This window comes from Ursus arctos, unplaced genomic scaffold, assembly GCF_023065955.2.
Source record: "Ursus arctos isolate Adak ecotype North America unplaced genomic scaffold, UrsArc2.0 scaffold_5, whole genome shotgun sequence".
Classification (NCBI taxonomy): Eukaryota; Metazoa; Chordata; class Mammalia; order Carnivora; family Ursidae; genus Ursus; species Ursus arctos.
The window spans coordinates 7,807,823-7,828,313 of NW_026623067.1; the positions used below are offsets into that span (position 1 = coordinate 7,807,823).

General features: G+C 39.5%; 1 protein-coding gene across 1 annotated transcript; it reads right to left on the reverse strand.

Annotated features, from left to right (window-relative positions):
* Positions 1-4,934: 4,934 nt before the first annotated feature.
* On the reverse strand, positions 4,935-18,762 carry TRIM58 (tripartite motif containing 58). Its single transcript, XM_044387252.3, has 6 exons — positions 18,340-18,762; positions 15,274-15,369; positions 11,919-12,149; positions 9,856-9,878; positions 9,659-9,759; positions 4,935-5,614 (listed from the first exon to the last, which is right to left on the reverse strand). Exons 1-6 carry the CDS (start codon positions 18,760-18,762, stop codon positions 5,025-5,027), a joined length of 1,464 nt encoding a protein of 487 aa, XP_044243187.1. The 3' UTR covers positions 4,935-5,024.
* Between the last annotated feature and the right edge of the window lie 1,729 nt (positions 18,763-20,491).

Here is a 20,491-nt window from a genome sequence, read left to right on the forward strand (position 1 = left end):
TAGGTGTAAGGTTAGCTTGTGTATTTGTGTCTTTTCTTGTTTCTTGAGAAAGATCTGTATTGCTTTTGCTGCATCTCAAAGGTTCTGAACTGTTACATTTTCATTCTCTGTGGCTTCCATGAATTTTTTAAATTACTCTTATATTACTCTTTTATTACTGATCCATTCATTCTTTTTTTAAGATTTTATTTATTTATTTGAGAGAGAGAGAGTGTGTGTGAGTGAGTGACAGAGAGCACGAGCAGGACGAGGGGCCAGGGAGATGCAGACTCCCCACTGAGCAGGGAGCCCAATGCCAGGCTCAATCCCAGGACTCTGGGGTCATGATCTGAGCCACCCAGGTACCCCACTACCCATACATTCTTAATAGGATGTTCTTTATCCTCCAAGTATTAGAACTCGTGAGTTCAAATTTCAGAGCACTGTGGTTTGAAAATATGCAGGTAACAATCCCAGTCTTTTGGTACCAGTTGAGACCTGATTTATGACCCAGTATGTGATCTATTCTGGAGAATGTTCCATGTATCTTTGAGAAGAATGTATATTCTTTTGCTTTAGGACGAAATGCTCTGAATATATCTGTGAAGTCCATCTGGCCCAGTGTGTCATTCAAAGCCCTTGTTTTCTTGTTGATCTTCTGCTTAGATGATCTGTTCATTGCTGTGATATGGGGTGTTAAATTCCCCTACTATTATTGTATTATTATCAATGTGTTTCTTTAATTTTTTTAAAAAAATAATGTACCTAATTGGCTGCTCCCAAGTTAGGGGCATACATATTTACAATTGTTAGATCTTGTTTTATAGACCCTCTAAATATGATACAGTGTCCCTCTTCATCTCTTATTGTAGTCTTTGGTTTAAAATCTTATTTGTCTTATATGAGGATTGCTACCCCAGCTTTCTTTTGAGGTCCATTAGCATGAAAAATGGTTTTCCACTCCCTAACTGAATCTGAAGGTGTCTTAGGTTGTAAAATGAATCTCTTGAGACAACATATTTATGGGTCTTTTTTTTTTCATTTTTTTCTTTTTTCAATCTGACACCTTGTTTCTTTTGATTGGAACATTTTGCCCATTTACAGTCAGAGTAACTATTGAAATATATGAATTTATTGCCATTGTATTACCTGTAAAGTCACTCTTTCTGTATATTGTCTGTTTCTTTCTGGTCTATGTTACTTTTGGGCTCTCTCTTTGCTTAAAGTATCCCCTTTAATATTTCTTGCAGAGCTTTTTTTTTTTATCACAGTAACAGAACTAAAATCTAATCAGGCTGAAATTAAAAATTCTATTACTGAGATGTAGTAAAAAATGGAGGCTCTAACCACTGGGTTAAACAAGATAGAAGAGAGAGTCAGTCGTATAGAAGACTAAATAATGAGCCTTGTTTCTGACAAATTCATTCATTCCAAATGTGGAATGTGGAGATTGTTTATGTACTCCTCTAATACTTTTCCTAGTTGTTCAAAAGAGTTGAAGGTTGTATTCAAAGGATAAGGCAAGCTCAAGGTACCCCTACTACTATGCCATCTTGGAAACTACAAGCTCAAATTGATACTTCTATTCAAATTTTCTCTATACCTAAAAATTGATTCTACTCATTTCACATTTGACATTAAACTTTATTGGTCAGTGGTTGTATAGTTATAAATTAATAATAATAATAATAATAATAATAATAAATTACATTTTGCAAAACACTTTTAGATCCACCATTGAATTCTGTCCCCTGAAAGTCAATCATTTATTTATTGAGCAAATATGTATTGAGTCATAACCATGTACAAACCAGTATTTGAGGTGCTTACGATATGCAGAAAATATCAATAGACAAAGACCCCTTCCTTCAGAGTGCTTGCATTCTACCAAGAAAAAGCTAAACAAACAAACAAAAATGAACACAATAAATAAGATGACAATATAATAGAATACATTTAGAAATTGTTAAGCATACTATTGGGGGGGAAGCCTCCATTAGGTCTGGTAAAAAACCTGGGAGAGTGGGCTCTGGGTGGACTCTGAGGTGGTTCAGTCTGTATAGTTCTGACTGAGAAGCTGCGTTTTAGGAGGCTTAATGGGGAAAAAAAAGAGGGGGGAGGAAGTTGAGTAAGGGAGACATGTAGGAAAAAGGAATTTCAGGTAGAAGTCACAGATGGGAGAAAGGTCCCATGGTGGGAAGTGCTTGGTCTAGTGTAAACCCAACTTAGATGCAATGATAGAGGGAGGAGGATAAAACCAGCAGTATGTGGACAGAGACAAAATCAGAATCAGTTAAGGAACTGGTGTTCAGATACTTCAGTGTTTGAAGCCTCACTGTAAAGATTATGGGTTTAATTCTAAGTTGAATGGAAAGTCATTGCACTGGCACTACTGTCTTGGGAACTGAAGGATCAGCCCAGCTGCTGCATTGATAATGGACATGGGAGGGGCTGGAGTACAGCCAAGATTACTGTTAAGAAAATAATATAGTAACCCAGTGGAAAAAGATGGAAGTTCAGACCACAGTTATAGCAGCAGAGTGGTTAGGACTGGTTGAACTTTGTATGTATTCTGATGTTAAAGCCAAGGGTTTACTGATGGACTGGATGAGGGCTAACGAAATAAAGAGAGGAGTCAACCAGATTCTTGGCCTGAGCAATTGAAAGGATGGAATTCCCTTCCACTGAGATGGAGAAGCCTGTGTGTGTGTGTGTAGATGTCAGGAGAAAGAACAGAGAAGAGAGTAAGGGAGAGTTCAGGGAATAGGAAAGATCTTTAAAGATGATTTAAAGAAGTTAGCCATTGATGAATCAGAATTCTAGAGAGAACAGAAGAGACATTTTAGGAACTGGGAGGGAAAGGAGAAAGAATTATAACAGCGGATGCACACAACTTAGCGAAGTTTGGGAAGCAAGGGATGAAGGAAGACTTCAGTTGCTTGAATGATTGATATAAATCATGATAAGATGCAAAGTGAGGTAACAGGATTGGAGGGAGACAGTGGAAACCAGGATGTTAACTTTGTCTAGGGGACTAATCATTCTCTGTTCATGCTTTGAAGAGGGTAGACAGACTGAAACTGTGCTGTGGTGTCCTTCTGCCTGTTAAGCTTAAGAGAATGGGTAGAACCCCCTGGGGAGGTGTGTTCTCAGTATGGCCTCCTGTCATGGATCCCTGGCCTTGCAGTGACATGAATAGGTGTTACACTAAACTGCTGGCTCCTCTTTAATCCCTGATGATGGGAAAGCATGGAAATCCAGGGCATGAGCCTCTTCTCTATTCAGACCATGCATGGAAGAGGCCTCGGGTATGCGTGGTCTATAAAACTATCAACAAGAGGCATATAAGACTACATTATTATTACCTACATTTGGAAAGGAGAAATGGAGAGAGGGCTTGTTTGCTTATGATCAAACAAAAATGTATCACACATGAATGTACAGAAATCTTAGTTCAATGCAAGGACTCATCAATAAAGTATGTAGAGCCATCTGGAAATACAGTTTATGAGATTGTTCCATTTCTAAAATTATTATACTTCATGATAGTCCTCTAAATGTAAAAAGCCTGGAAAGAAAAATGTTTAAAAACTCTAGAAAGAAAACTATGTTAATGATGTTATTGGAAAGTAAGTGAGAGATTTTAGTCAAGGAGATCTTTCAGAAAGAGAAAAATACGTAAGGTTCAGGTTAGAGTTAAAGTGGAGGATTAAAGTGTTGGCAGATTATTATTAAAGTAATGTTAACTAAATTTCTCATTAATTAATAATTTTATGATACCTGAACATTTGGCATTTAAGCATTTTGGCACTTGTCTGGCAATTATTTATTAGACACAGATATAGAGTAATGTAGCAGCAAAGTTAACCTTCAATGACAAGAATTTTTTTAGGAAGGTACAGAGTACTCTTTAAAAATAAGTCAGATATCATTATCAGTTCATTATCATCGTCATCATCATCATCATCTTTATATCATATTTAAGTAGAAAAGTTTAATTAAAACCAATCTTATCAATCATGATCTTAAATATTTGCCATAGCATTGTAAGGTCAATATCATTATTATATTAAGTTGCTGAGATCTAAAGACAAAGGGTTTATTTGAGGTCTTGCCACTAGTAAATGGCTAAGTCAAAGAACTAGTTGAATCAGAATTCTGAGAAATCTCTACTCTAAAAAATATCTCTAAAGATAAAGGAAAATTTGCAGTCCCAGATGGGTCTTGGATCATAATCAATTATAGTAGAATCTGAGGAATGGATTTCATAATCCTTAGAAATTAGTCCAGTATAAAGAGGATTTAGAAAGTAAATGAATATAGTCATAGGAAAATTGAATGTAAAAAGAAATCGTTCTGGATTTGTTAATCAAGAAGGAAATGGAATGTTATCAATAATAGGTATAAAGAAAAAATAAAAAGTCAGGAGTAAGAAAGAGAGAAAGAGACAGAGGCAGACAGAGACAGAATGAGAAAGGAAGAGAAATAGAATTACAGATCTGAAGCTGGAGGGATATTGGACTGTTCTCCACCAATTTAAGAACTGCCATTTCTTTAAAAAAATAATTTCTTATTCTTAGTAAGAGTTGGAATGAAAGGAGACTAAAAGGAATGAGAAATTATAATGAATGTATAGAAATCCTTAACACAAGTTAAGGATTGGACAAAGCCTCATCAAGAAAATGTGTAGCATCATTTGGAAGACATGAGGAGCCTGCTCCATTTCTAAAATTGTGATCTATAGGGGTTTCTGGCCAGCTCAGTCAGAAGAGCTTGTGACTCTTGATCTCAGGTCGTGAGTTCAAGCCCCACATGGGCTGTAGAGATCATCACTTACAAAATTAAATATATATATATATATTCTATAATTCTCCCCCAAATGTAAATATGTAATATTTTCTGTTTTGTCCTGATGGAAAAATGTCCATAGCAAGAAGGATTAAAGTGCTGATCTGAATGGGGGCATTTGTTGGGGCTTAGCATGTTTGCATCCTCATTCCACCCCAGGAACTTTTGCTAGGTGTAAAATTCTCAGGAACAGAATGTTAGGAATGATCGTGTCTCACATTAGAAGCAGAGTCAAGATGACCTCTGGATGCCCAGTTTTCTGACTCTGCATCTGTCATAGATGGCAAGATAAGAGGAATCGTGTCACAGATAAAAAAATAAGGTCGGAGAATACCAGAGAACAGTTGATTGAACGTGTAGATGTAAGACCCATTTGTTACATTGTAAAATGAGATTTCACCTGCTTCATAGTCCAAAAAAATCCCAATGCAATGAGGCCGTTCCAGGTGGAGGAGAGGCACCGATGGGGAGGCAAGGACCATGTACTCATTCCCTTTCAGCAGCCACATGGCCCAGACTCCGTTCTCAGGAGAGGGTGTGGTCTCCCCTTTCCTTGGCACTGTCTCCTGACAGACACCTAAACCCCACTCTGCTCTTTCTCCCACCATGACCTCCCAATAATGCCTCCCTGAGGAGAAGTTCTGCAAACCCAGGATACAGGGCCATGTGTCAAATCGCTCAGGGTTGTTGGGGAGATCCCTCCACAGCTCTCCATCCTGCACACTGCGCAGATCAGCCGTCAAGAGGAGGCTAGGATGCGCTGTGACAGGGTCCAGCTTTACATCAACTGTGGGAAGAATTTTGTGAGACATGTGAAAGGTCAGAGAAGACTGGTAAAAATATAGGAAGCACAATAATATGTATAATAGTCACACCATTCCTCATTCTTCTCTCTCAAATAACTCCTAGAGAAAGCAAAATAATATTTTATCTTTCAGGTCACTCGTATATTCCTCATTACTTCCTTGTGTATCCCACTGCTACCTCTGCATAATTCAGGACTCATTCTTACCCCAATAAAAGCATAACAATTGATGATGTGATGAACCATAAGCATACCTATTTAAGATTCCTTTTGCCTATATTCAGAGCACTTGGGAGCTCTTAGGAAAATCCTCTGTATTTATTTTTTTCTCAAAATCCATAGAACAAATTTGTTAATTTGAAATCTACCACTTTCAATGTTACTTTGCTCTGGTAGGAAGAATTCTAAGATGAGCCCCACGACCTACAGACCTTGGTGGTACTCTCATGATTTTATTTTATGACAAGAGGAACATGATCTGGGAGGATCTCATCTAATCACATGAACCCTTAAAACCGGAAAGGTTTCTATGGCTATTGGGCTGATGGCAGAACAAGAAGTCAGAGAGATTTGAATTTAATGTGTCATTGCTGGCTTTGAAGACAGAATGAGCCACATGAGGAGAAAGGCCAGTGACCTCCAACTGACAGCCAGCCATGAAACGAGGATCTCATTCCCACAACTGCCAGAACAACATTATGCCAATAAACTGAATAAGCTTGGGAGTGGATTCTTCCCTAGACTCTTCAGAGGAGCCCAACCTGGCCAACACGTTAATATTGATCTTGTGAAAACTAAGCAAAGAAATGAGCTGATCCCACATGAATGTCTGGTCTGTATAATTATGAACTAATAAATGCATGTGGATTTAAGCAGTGAAGTCCGTGGTAATTTGTTCCACAACAACAGAAAACCAATACTGATACTGTGAAGTCCCAGGGAGATTGATGTGAAATTTTACTTATACACGTAATTAATAAATACATTTACATGTAAAATATTCTCAGTGAAGAAGGCAGGATGTAAAATATTCAGCGTCTTTTCTTTATAAACATTCAAAAATAATAAATTTTATTCATACAGTTTCATTTTTAATATCATAATAATAACAAATACTATTACAATGACCCTTACTACTATTTGTCTCTAAATCCACTTCTGGTGATCTTGTGTTGATACCCTAACCTGAGTGGGTCACGTACATGATATATCATTGCCGCTAACCCATTTAGGTGCCTGCTATCATCCCCACATTACAGACGAGGAGACTCAGAGTCATAGTTTATGCGATTTCCCCAAACTTTAGAGGTCATAAATAACAGACTGGAATGTTGGTTTCCATGGAACTCTGTTAGGCCTACTTAATGCACGTTGTCTTTACACATTATTTCCACTCCAGCACACTTCCCTGCTCCATTTATAAGAATATAAATCTGTGAAAGGGAGTTAATATGGTCTATCTCCAATTGCTCCCCCACCCCTCTCTCTTATACTCAATTGCTCATCATGATATAACAATACTCTAATGAAACTTCCCAGTGACCTCCACACTGGTGAGTAGTCATTCGAGGTCACCTTAAATCACTTTCTTGTAGCAGTCAATGCTTCGCCCCCCCACCTTTGTCCTGGAAAACCTCCTTTCTCTTTCCCAGAGACGCTGATCCTCACCCTTTCCTCCCCTCTCCACTCATCACTCATTTGGTCTCCTTTACTGTTTTCCCCACTTCTCCATCCAGTGGTTTCAGGACTGGGACCTCTTCTTTCCTTCTCAGCTCACTCTCAATGTGTTATTGGGCTGGCTGGATCATTGCTTTAATTAAATTCCACTCATATGCTTACTGATTCCAAATGCAAATCTCTACCTTAAACCTTTCTTCTGAAACTGTATTTGCAGAATCATCTGCTTACCTGACATCAAACTTTGGATATATAACATTCATCACACCATTGGTATGTTCAAAATCCAACTCCCTCCTTCTGCCACACCTGCAGCCTTAACCACCAATGTAAACAACAACTTCATTATGAAAATTCTGGAGATTCAAACTCTGGAATCATTTCTGACTTTTCTCTTTCTCTGACAACTCATATCTAATCCAACAGCAGATTTTACCAGCTTTACCTTTGAAATATACCAAGATTCTGTGCACATTCCACATCTCAGCACCTCTGATAATACTACCATGTTAATCCAATCCATAATCATCTCTGATTGAATTATTGCAAAGGCTCCTAATTGCTTTTCCCACTTAAAGCCTTACCCCTTTGAATTTATTCTCAATAAAACATACAGAGTAAGACTCTTAAAACATTAATCTAATCATGTTATTCCTCCATTTACAACTTTCCATTGATTTCCTGTTTTACTCAAAGATAAAGCATCCTGGTCACAGTGACCTGCCCAGAGCACCCTGTGCAAGTTGGTCCTTTCTTGACCTCTCTGACTTTGCCCTTGCTTATTCTTCCCCAGCCGCACAGACCTCCTCATAGTTTCTGGAACACATCTTCTATATTTCTATTTCAGGCCTGGGCACTCATTGTTTCTGCTGCCTGGAATGTTTTATTCCATGTTAGATATTTGATGTGTTAACCTCAAGGGGACTTCCTGGATTGTCAAATTTAAAATTAGATGCCCTAACCTGAAAACTTCTGGCCACACTTACCTTATTTTTTCCCCAATATTCTGTATCATCTTCTAACATTCTGTGCATTTTGCATAATTTAGGTAAATATGTACACTGTATGTATATGAAGCTATGGATTTGTAGGATTTTTTGTTATTGTTCAATAATATATTTCAATACTTAGAAAAGTGCCTGGCACAAAATATGGAATATTTATTGAATTGATTCATTATTTATTCAGTAAAAAATGGGAATATGAGGACTTTGATTATGGGAGTGTAACAAATTGCAAGAAGTCATACAGTTAGTATGCTAATCTGCCCATCATTGAACAGGGCTGCATAGGGTTTTCTCATTATGGGCTGAAACTTCCTTCGAAGTAATGAAAGCAGTGTTTAGCCACAGTTTGCATACATTGCTAGGTATAACTTGGGTTAAAAACAGAAATACAAATGTTGAATCTATACTCTTTGAAAAACAGCATTATCAGATCTAACAAACTCATTTATGTCACCACACTTACTCCTACATAAAAATAATTGACTGAATATTTTTGGCTTTATTGAATAGCTGATTTAAGCAACTCATCAAGTTACAGATAATAAAATAAATTTGATGTATGCTTTTATATTGATGATTTTTCTGTTTTCAAATACGTTTCATTTAGTCCTCCAAACAATACATTTTTTCAGCATTTTATAAACAGGGAAATGAATATTCATTGCAACTAATGTTACTCATATCACAGCTAATAAGCTGTGAACCACACTTTCAAGCCTGTTGTTCTAACTAAAGGTAGCTTAAATGGGTGTTAGTGACTCTTTATGACTCTACACAAATATCCCAGTTCTTTCTTCTGAATACAGCACTGTCTCCCATCCACCCTTATAACTTGGCATGAGCATGTGACTCACTATAGTTAAAAAATCTTCAGGGAAGCCAGGGTGCCACTTAAGTGTGGATGCCTTTAGGACCAGTGCCCAAACCACCATAACCTAGCCCTTTCCCAGAGCAACCAGCAACCGAATCGAGGTGGGGCTCTATCTGCACTACTCCCAGAGGAAGATGAGGTGAAACAAAAGTCTCCACAACCCACTAGTAAATCAGTGATATGATCTAAAAATAGACCTTTGCTGGGGTGCCTGGTGGCTCACTCTTGGTTTTGGATCAGCTCTGATCTTGGGGTCATAAGATCGAGGCCCGCATCAGGCTCCACTCCCAGTGAACATCCTGCTTGGGTTACTCTCTCCCACTCTCTGTCTTTCTCAAATAAATAAATACATCTTTAAAAGTGAACGATAAACTGGGTTCTGTTACTGCAACCTGATTTGTACGGTAACAAACTGTAATAACAACCAAACTATAGACATTGTAGTTCTCCCGGCTCAAAGAAGCAGCCTACCTTGGAACTTTCTCAACATTTCCCTCATCCCAGGGATGCGACACATTGTCCTCAGCTCCATGGGGATGGTCTCCGGTTCCAGCTGTGTGACATCCTTACTTCTGAGAAGGGCACAGAACCGACAATTCTTAGTAGGATTTATCCACCAACTCCCTTGTCCTCCCACAACCCGTCCCTGATTCAGACAGTAAACATACCGGCTCAAGGCTCCTCTCACACCCTGAAAGTAAAAGAGAAATATAAGCAGGTATGAGTTACACTCTAAAATTCTTTTTACAGATTGGAAACAAACCATGAACATCTCTTTAGGGATGATTGGAAATAATTAATTATGATGATAAAATGATAGAAGACATCAATCTCTCTTAACAAAATCAAAAAATTGGCTGTTGAATTTTCTCATGAATTTTAAAATCAGTTTGCCTGTACTACAATGGAATCAGACTACACAAAGTTTAGGTTAATTCCAATGATATCAACCAATTTAACTATTTTCTGAATTGATAATTCTGACATTTGGATATATTAATAAAGAGTTACATTCTGTAACAAATGTAGATGGAATTAAGGTAAAAATACACTTTAAAAATCTCCAGAATTTATTTGAGGAACAGAGAAAGGTATTGACAAAAATATATTACTCCCCATGTCTCTGTAAGAAAACCCCAAATTCCTCATTACTTGAACCACGACACCATAGCTATGGACTCATGTGTCAGTAGGTTACCTAACTGGATAAAAAAGGAAGTCATTAATTAATAGCAACATTTTATCTCAAAGGAGATTATTTAAATAAATCCCCTGTTTTACATTTTCTTTTTTCCATCTAAAAATAACCACGTGTCAGATAAATTTTGAGAAGGCATAAAAGAAGGAAAATAATTGACTTTACTTTTTATGAGACTGGCAGGCCGTGTTTTTGGCCTTTGGCAGTAAAATGCTGCTTACTGGTACTGAGGAAGAAAGGGAAAGGTGGATATAAAAATGAAAATAAATAATTTTAGAATATATTCTCCCTAAGATTTGTAGCGGAAATAATTTTAACATTTATCTGGTGCTAATAACTGCTTATTTTCAATGTTTTGTTTTGAAATATGGTAAAATAAGATGATGGATGTCATTATTGAAAATGCTAAAGTTCTATGTATATTTGCTGTCTGAAATTCAGAAAATGAATTCCTTTTTGATGCTTAGTTTGCTCACATGGAAACGAGCCTAGTAATAATAATAATGATAATAAACATATGTGTTGCTTACACATAGATGATAGATAAATGATAGATAGATAGATGATAGATAGATATAGATATAGATAATTGAAGACAAAATGAATTAAATAAGACAAATAAAAATGCTTTGAAAGTTCATTCATTTAATGAACCCCTAACTATGTCACCAGTGCTGCTTACTCCTGTCCTTGTAAACATTACGTAGATAGTTAATATGAAGATTTCACTGCACTTTCAGCGTCTGGGGCTGACTCACGATGGAATCTGCGGGTCAGCTGCTAAATGAGGACATGGATTCCTTAGCTGAGAAGCTCCTGAATGAGTCATTGGGGATGAGACAGAATGAAGTGTGCCCAGAATTTTTCTACTGCAATGCGTTCTGTCATGATAATACACATGCATTATCAACAATGGTTTTCTCAGTTCACTTGGGATTTTGATGACCTCATGAAGGATTAAAAACAAATAAAAATTTCCCTTTTTCCTATTTTGTCTCTCTGCTGTCCAAACCCTAACAGACTGTGAGCAAATGGCAAGGAACCCATTTAATCCCTCCCCACCATGCTTGGAATGGGCATGCAATATGGACAACGAAATTTGTGTTTGCCACAAAATTTAACAGGAAAGCTTCAAGCTGGACAATTTAAGACATTATTCATACATTTAGCTACTGACACAGAAATGGGTTACCAAAGACTTCTGGAATCGGCTATCATCATTGACAGATTAGCTGTGCGGTTTTAAGAAGTGGTTTTCACCCAACATAACATCAATTGTCCATTTTTTTGTTTAACCTCATAGGTAAGATATCAAATTAATTTTTGGTCTCTAAGATGAACTATTTTATACAATTGTTGAGAGTCCCTCCTCATTCTGATGCTAAGACTTAGAATTAAGGTGCTTTCCAAACAGATGCCAGGGTGCCCTTTTCCTAAAAATCATGATGGCACAAGTGGTTTGTGACTGAAAGTGGCTGTGTGTCTCTGTGGGCTCCCCCGTACCCTTTGTTCTGCTGAGGGGCCCAGGCTCACCTCCAGCAGGCCCAGCGCTGGGCGCTGGCACCTCTCCTCCAGCTCCTCGGCCAGCTCCCTCAGAGCCCTGCTCTGCTGCACCAGCCGGTTCTTGCTCTCCCGGAGTCTCTGCAGGGTGGCTCGCTCCTCCTCCTCCAGACGCCTCAGCTGCAGTTGCTCCTCTAGGGCCAGGAACCCACGATACTTCTCAAACTCCAACCGGAAACGCTGCCTCTGCATTTCCACTTTCTCCTGGAGTGACACAGGGGATCCAATCATCAACCAGGGAGAGCTTCAGGTATGGGGTAGGGAAGCTGACTGCAACGTCCAGAAAGACCCCAGCACCAAAACTCTGTCCACAGTTCAGCTGCGTTTTAACAACATGCAGAAACCAGAGGCCACTCTATGGGACCAGTGGTCTTCAGACTTAGAGTTTGAGAAAGGCAGCTGGATTTGAGTTCTCATTTGGCCATGGACTTGCAGGCAAGGCAGTTCTGCATGCAAGTTTTTGTACCATATTTAAATTATGGGAGGAGGAGTATGCGGATTAAGATTAAATATCTATTAAACTGCTGAGCAGGCTGACTAGCATAGAATAGTTGCACAATGAAGTTAAAATACATCATTAAAGTACTGACTAGAATGAGAACTGGGTGGAAACAACTGAATCATTATGAAGAGAGATTAGAGAGACCTGAATTGTAAATGTGAGAAAAAAAAAAGGCTTAGACATTAGAAACATGAACATTACTTCGTAACATGGTAATTGTGAAACCTTAAGGCTAATGTTCTCTGTTCAGCCAAAATAAAGCTAAATGATCCACAGGCCATTTATTACAGAGTTAACTTAAGGAAATTAATCCTGATTTCCACCCAAACCCACATGCACATGTTTTAAATAGACCTAAAGAATATACTCTGACACAGCATTATTATTCATACATTTTATTCTCTTGAGCCTGGGATGTGGAAAACTAGCTTTAAAATGAGTATAGGAAACACAATAATCTCCCATAGTGTCTCATTTTGGATTCCCTGGCCCATTGCAAAACATTATAAGGTCTTGGTTTGATTTAAGGGCATGAACTAACACCTTTTTTCTAAAAACAAATTAACAAATGAAGAACAAAATTAGTAATGATTCTCAAATCCCTTAAGGCTCAAAACCATCTGGCAATTTTCCATCCCTACCACTTTCTGCCACTTTCTAAATTACTGGATTCATGTAATCCTGACTTCTAAAAAAATAACCAACTCTAAATTCCATAGTTTGATCTGAAAGGTACAATTCATGTAATGTATCCCTGATGTTGGAGTCTGAGCTGTTGAGCAGTGGTGCTAATTCAGCCACGGAAAAAGAGTGGTGTTACACCCTGAGGGACGGCATGGTGAAAGAAGGGGTTTGGTTGCAATCCTTCTTTCTCTCACATCCTCCTTTTGAGTGTGACAATTATATCTACAGACATAGACAGAAGTGTCTTTGTAGAAGTTAGAGTTTGTTTTATTAAACTGATGTGTGTTGTATTTGGCCTATATGGCTCATGCAAGTTTACATTGCTTAGAACACGGATCATAAAGCAGAGAAAGACAATTATCATATGGTTTCACTCATTTATGGAACATAAGAAATAGGAAGATCAGTAAGAGAAGAAAGGGATAAAGAAAGGGGGGTAATCAGAAGGGGGAATGAAACATGAGAGACTATGGACTATGAGAAACAAACTGAGGACTTCAGAGGGGAGGGGGTGGGGGAATGGGATAGACTGGTGATGGGTAGTAAGGAGGGCATGTATTGCATACTGCACGGCGTGTTATATGCAACTAATGAGTCATCGAACTTTGCATCAGAAGCCAGGGATGTACTGTATGCTGACTAACATAATATAATAAAAAATATTATTATAAAAAAACAAAAAACAAAATAAAACCAAACAGAAGAACACGGATCATAGAATTATCTCTACTTAGAATAATTAGTGGAGGGTTTGCAAAATCTTGCATATGGAACTTCTGATGTGTAAATCTATAGTCAGGTCAGGATTGAAAACAATTGACTTGGATTATTAGCCTAAAAAGAACAAAAATTATGAATAAATGTTTAACTTTACATATGATATGCATAACTATAGAAAAGATAAGATGCAGCACAGAAGAAAAATGTAGCATAAATGGTCCTTACAGAAATATCAGTCTGAGGATAGAGTATAAGACAACATTTTCAAGAAAGAGAAAGGAAATAATTTAAAATATATTTTAAAATAAATAAATAAGTAAATATATAAATATACATATATATATATATATATATAAAGCAATCAGAGAAGAAGGGTTATTTGGAGAAGGCCAAATAATAGAAATACTCTATAAATCATATGTTACATAAATAGATATAAATATACATATACTTTCTATACATAGTTTCTCAATCTTGACCCTATTTATATTTGACCAGATGATTCTTTACTTTAAAGATTTTATTTATTTATTTGAGAGAGAGAGAGAGAGTATGAGCAGAGGGGAAGGTCAAAGGGAAAGCGAGAAGCAGACTCCCCACTGAGCATGGAGCCTGACCTGGGGCTCGATCCCAGGACCCCGGGATCATGACCTGAGTTGAAGGCAGACACTTAACCGACTGAGTCACCCAGGCATCCCTGACCAGATGAGTCTTCATTGCGAGCTTTTGTGGGCTGTCCTGTGCGTTGTAAGGTGTTTGGTAGCATGCCTGGCTTTCACCCTTGGAATTCCAGTAGAAAACTCCCCTCCCCCAACCCCCCATGAGAACCAAAAATGTCTACAGTTATTGCAAAATATCCCTTGGAGGACAAAATCACCACAGATTGAGAACCAGTGTGTGTGTGTGTGTGTGTGTAAATAGGTAAGTGAAAAGTTGAAGTGTAAAAAAAAAAGAAGATATGTATATGGATTACTGACAAGGGGCTGAATGTTCAGATTATCCTCCTATATTTAAAATGATTAATATTAGCTATATGCCATATATATCAATCTTGTGAAATATTTATTATGTCATTCATCCAATGAACACACACACACACACACACACACATTTTAAACTAGTAATGATAATATGAGACTTCTGTAGGTACTAGGAATGGAACAATGAGTTATAGTACAATCAAGGTCAGTAAAACTATTTATAATTTGGATTGGGGTAGTATTAATAGAGATAAAAAGAACACAGATACACAGTGTAATTTGAGGGGATGCGATGATCCAAGGTGATGCAGATGTTTCCCTAGAGCAACCATGTAAATGGAACAAAAGTGTGCAGCAGGGAAGATGCTTCCATAGTAATTTAATGACCCAAACTTGGTTCTGCCAGACAAGCAAGCCTCCAGAAGCCCCAAGATTCTCTTACCTTCCAAACGACAGTTTTCTTCCCCATGTTGGCCTCCTGAGTGAAGGTCTCCTCCATCTCCTTCCTTACAAGTTCCAGGGCCATCAGGAGCTTGGCCTGTTTGGAAACATGTGCTGAACCCATTATAGATGCCTGAATTCAGTACCTAATATCAACCAGGGATATCAAGAAATGCAAAGACCGACTAAACAGGCTAGTAAGCACAAAAAAATGTTCAACCTCACCAATGATTAAGTAAAATATAAATATATTTTAAATGTTAATGCCAGATATAATAAAAAATCTAAACATATGTTCATTACAGCATTATATTTTTTAATTTTTAATTTTTATAATAATTTTTTATTATGTTTTGTTAGCCACTATACAGCATATCCTTAGTTTTTGATGTAAAGTTCCATGATTCATTAGTTGCGTATAACATCCAGTGCACCATGCAATACATGCCCTTCTTAATACCCATCACCAGCCTATCCCAATCCCCCACACCTCCCCTCTGAAGCCCTCAGTTTGTTACCCAGAGTCCACAGTCTCTCATGGTTCATTCTTTAAAATAGAAGTAACTTACCAACTGTCAAAAGTGAGAGAGTGAGAAAAATGCATTTTATATTAACATGATGGAATTAAAACAAGATGCTGCAGAATATTGAATGATAAGAAACATTCACAATTATAAAGTCAATTAAGATAAGTATATTTTAGGGGCACCTGGGTGGCACAGCGGTTAAGCATCTGCCTTCGGCTCAGGGCGTGATCCTGGCGTTATGGGATCGAGCCCCACATCAGGCTCCTCCGCTATGAGCCTGCTTCTTCCTCTCCCACTCCCCCTGCTTGTGTTCCCTCTCTCGCTGGCTCTCTCTATCTCTGTCAAATAAATAAATAAATAAAATCTTTAAAAAAAAAAGATAAGTATATTTTATGTAATATAACACCAATTTTGAAAAAAGTGCTTGTAATGAATATATAAAAACTATGTAGCAATAAATGTTCAATAGATGAAATTGTATCTACAACTGCTTGGTTGTGAGGGATGTTATTCCTTATATCTATATATTTGAGGTTTTTAAAATTATTTATTGATTTATAATAAGAAAATTGTTTATTATTATTTGGTCAAATGAAACCTTGTAAATCACTAATTGTTAAGTGGAGAGGAGATATGCAATATCATAAACCTTACGAGGAATTTAAAAAATAATAAACTGAATCTCCTTTCCACCCTCAACCCCTGCTAGAGGTAAACACATATATTTTATCTAGAGAGAACAACCATAAAGATACACATATATATATATACTTTTATTTTCTTCCTTAAGTCATTCAATAAGTCTTAGGAAAAAAATAGGGGGTGGGGGCTCTTCCCCAAGTCATTTAATAAGTCTTACACAAGAACTGCCTTTAAAAGAGACTGCTATAAGCTTATCTATAATGTTGCACAGAAACTAACAGAATAATATATAGAAGTATTTGACAAGATGGGGGAAGCAGCATTTTTTTAAAGATTTTATTTATTTATTTGTCAGAGAAATAGTGAGAGAGAGGGCACAAGCAGGGGGAGCAGCAGGAAGAGGGAGAGGGAGAAGCAGGCTCCCCACTGAGCATCAGGGAGCCCAGTGACCCTGAGATCATGACCTGAGCTGAAGGCAGACGCTTAACCATCTGAGCCATCTAGGTGTTCTGGAAGTGGCATTTTTTAAATGTTTGTATGAAACAGAACTTCGACACCGATAGACAGAGAAACAGTTCGCTTAGGCAGAAGAAATTGTGATCAAAAGCAAGGAGGTGAACAAGATGTGTCATGTTTGGGGACAACAGTGATTAGGTTGGGTTTGCTGGATATCATGGTTGGCTGAGACAAGAAGTGTAGAAACAGCACTTAGGGTCCTATGAAGTCCTTGCTGACAGGCTAAGGAGTTAACAGATATTTATTTGGTAGTCAATTAAGATATATTACATACAGCCACGTTACATTTAGGTAACTTCTGGTAAAAAGAAAGCAGGAACAGCATACTTCAAAAGTGTAGCTAGGAAGGAGCTGGCACCTGAAATTTGTAGATGACAACCAAAATAAAAAAGAAAAAGTCAGAGATATTTCCAGGTATGTCAAGAGGGAAGTTGAGGTGGTAAATATCCCAAAACCTTGATTTAAAACAAAGTTAAAGTAATAATAATAATTAATAATAATAATTTTAGAAAGTCCAATGTTCACGATTTATTTCATTGCGACAGTACTTCAGTTAAACATGTCGGTAGATTTTAGACCACTCCCACCTCTTTTGCGGTGGAAGCTGCTCCCAATGTTGGGAATTTAAATGTGCTCAGAACAGATCAAAGACCTTTTGAAGAGCACCAGTAGGGAAAACTCTATTAGAGTTTCACAGACGCCACTTTTGGGGGCCAAATACTCCAATATGAGTCACCTCTTCACTGGGGATGCTGTCATCATCAGTCCCCCCGAATACGTGTGAACAAACTTAGCTACTGGGTTTTTACTTCAGGGCACACATGCATTTGTAGGATTGGAAGGCGATCAGAGCTGTGTGCTCCGCGGGCACTGGTGTCCAAAACCCAGGGGTTGTTTTGGTGACAGTATTAACTAACATAGAGATAAGTGCTATGGAAGATAAGGCATTAGACAGCTAATTAAGAAGCATTTACAATAAAGATGTACACCTGTAACCAAGAACCAACTGGATAACCCAGCCTCCACACCAGAGTCTTTGGAACCAGGACTGACCATCGGGAGAATAAAACCAGGATGAAAAAACTAGGCACTGGGGAAGGCTTCACAGAGGAGGGGACAATCTAAAATCATTTGGTCAAATGAATTGGGTGCATTTGAGCTCCTGAAGAGAGGTCCCAGAAGGGGGTTACCGTGGGGCAAGGCAAGGGGACCCAACCTGAACGGAGTCGTTCAGGTCAGGATGGAATCATCTGGGTTTGTCCCTAGCTAGACAAGTCACTAACACCGCTGCCTCTAGCCACTCATCTGTGTGGGCCGCATTTCCAGACTCCCAATCGGGCCTCTCCACCTGTGCCCGGCGGAGTGCACCAAGGGGCTCTCACCTGGTAACACCTTGCTGCCTCCTGGAGTGGCACCGTGTGGTGGCTCCTATGCTCCGGGGTGGTGTCACAGACCCAGCACAGCGTCTCCTGGTCCTCCTCGCAGAAGAGGTTCAGCTCCTCGCCGTGCCGCGCGCATTGGCGCACCCCAGTGGGCCCCGGGCCCAGTCCCAGCTGACGCACGCTGTCCACCAGGCTGGCCAGCTGCCGGTTGGGCCGAAAGCTCTCCAGCCCAAAGGGGCCCCGGCACTGCGGACAGGCATACAGGCCCCCCTGAGCGCTGTCGGACTTCTCGCAGAACTCGGAGATGCACCGGAGGCAGAAGCTGTGGCCGCAGGCCACGCTGACCGGGTCCTGCAGGAAATCCAGGCACACAGGGCACCTGGCTTCCTCGCGCAGTCGCTCCCCAGGTGCCCCTGAGGCCATGGCTGGCCGGGCCTCGCCTGGCCGGGCTGATAGAAGCGCTGCCTTCCCCAGTTGCCTGCACTATCTGCCCTCGTGGTCTGGCACAGAAGGGAGGGATCCTACAGCATCAGGAGAAGAGGCACAGGATGGGTGTTATCCGCTGGCTCTGGTTCAAGAGCCCAAATAAGCCACTCCCGGTGAAAAGTTACAACTCATACAACCCTCAGTTACAAGGATAAAATTAACATTTTAGTCACCCTGGCCTTCTAGGAAACTGAGCATTTGTAAAGGAATCCCTCACACTGTATCCTAATGTTTTCATGTGCATTTGGAAAATTGCTGAGCTCCTCCCTTTCATTATTTTTCTGAAATACCCCGTGGCCTTCTTCTCCTTATATCCTTATAATAATTTCTCTCTCTCTGTCTCTGTCTCTGTCTCTGTCTCTCTCTCTCTCTCTCTCTCTCTCTTAAGATTTTATTTATTTATTTGACAGAGACAGAGCACAAGTAGGGGGAGCTGGAGACGGTCCTGCTGAGCAGGGAGCCCCATATGAGGGTGGATCCTAGACCCTGGGATCATGACCTGAGCGAAAGGCAGAAGCTTAACAAACTGAGCCACGGAGGCACCCTTATACAGCAACATAATTTCTTAAAATCTTTTCCAAACTTTAATTTTCTGCCTGCCTTTATTTAACTCATGATAAAGAACTGAGTAGCTGAGCTGACGTGAAGATGCCTGGATAGATACGTGTAGAATAATGACAGGTACATAGCCCAGCAAATATTTGGAATATAAATTTCTATCATAGTTCAGTAAGGGTCCTGTAAGGACTGCATGCCTGTTATTACTGTTGCAAAGCACATTTTGGAGGTGACAAGGCTGTAAGTTACCGCTTTCCTCAGAAGAAGTAATTCAAGCAGAGCCCATCCACGCTGCTGCACTTCTGAGGTGAGGAGAACTGAGAAAGACACAGAAGGAGCAAGGTAATTTGAAGAGAGGATGTGATCCCTATTTGGGATAAGTATGGTGAGGTCATTAGGTCACCTGAAAGGTGGCAAATGCAGGGGGTGCCTGTCATTGAGCAAAATGTAATTACCATGTTGTTGAATTTGAAGTGATGGTGTGTATGCCTATAGCAAATCATCCAGTCTGTCCTCAGCACACGTTTGTTGGTACCCAGACACAAGGGTAAGCAAAAGACAGATTACGTCCCAGCTCTCAAGGAGCCTTAGGATACATCAGGAGAATGCAAGCAATTACAAAGTAATCGCTGGGAGAAAGGTTACTCAGCACTGCTACAAGAATATAATAGAGGACTCTGAGCTTGCCGGCAGGGTTAGGGTGAATCTCCCAGGGAGTCTCTGCGCTAACAACTGAAGGACCAGTGCAAGCAGTGAGCAGGAACGGAAGCCAGCAACAGAGCAGCCAGAGGCCCAGAGGCTGCAGGGTACACAAACATGAACTGTGGTGGGAGGGAGCAGGGCGAACCCCCGTGACCAGAGCCCCCCAGGCAGGCTGTGTGTGGGGACAGATGAGGATGAGGACCAGCAGATAAGGTCCCAGTCAGAGGCGGGGACCGATGACTCAGGTCTTTGGGGCTCCTGTGAGGTTTATGATCCTTATTCATTTTTTTAAAAAAGATTTATTTATGTTTTTGAGAGAGAGAGAGAGGGTGAGTGAGGGGAGGGGTAGAGGGAGAGGGAATCTCCAGCAGACTCCCTGCTGAGCAAGGAGCCCAAAAGGGAGGAG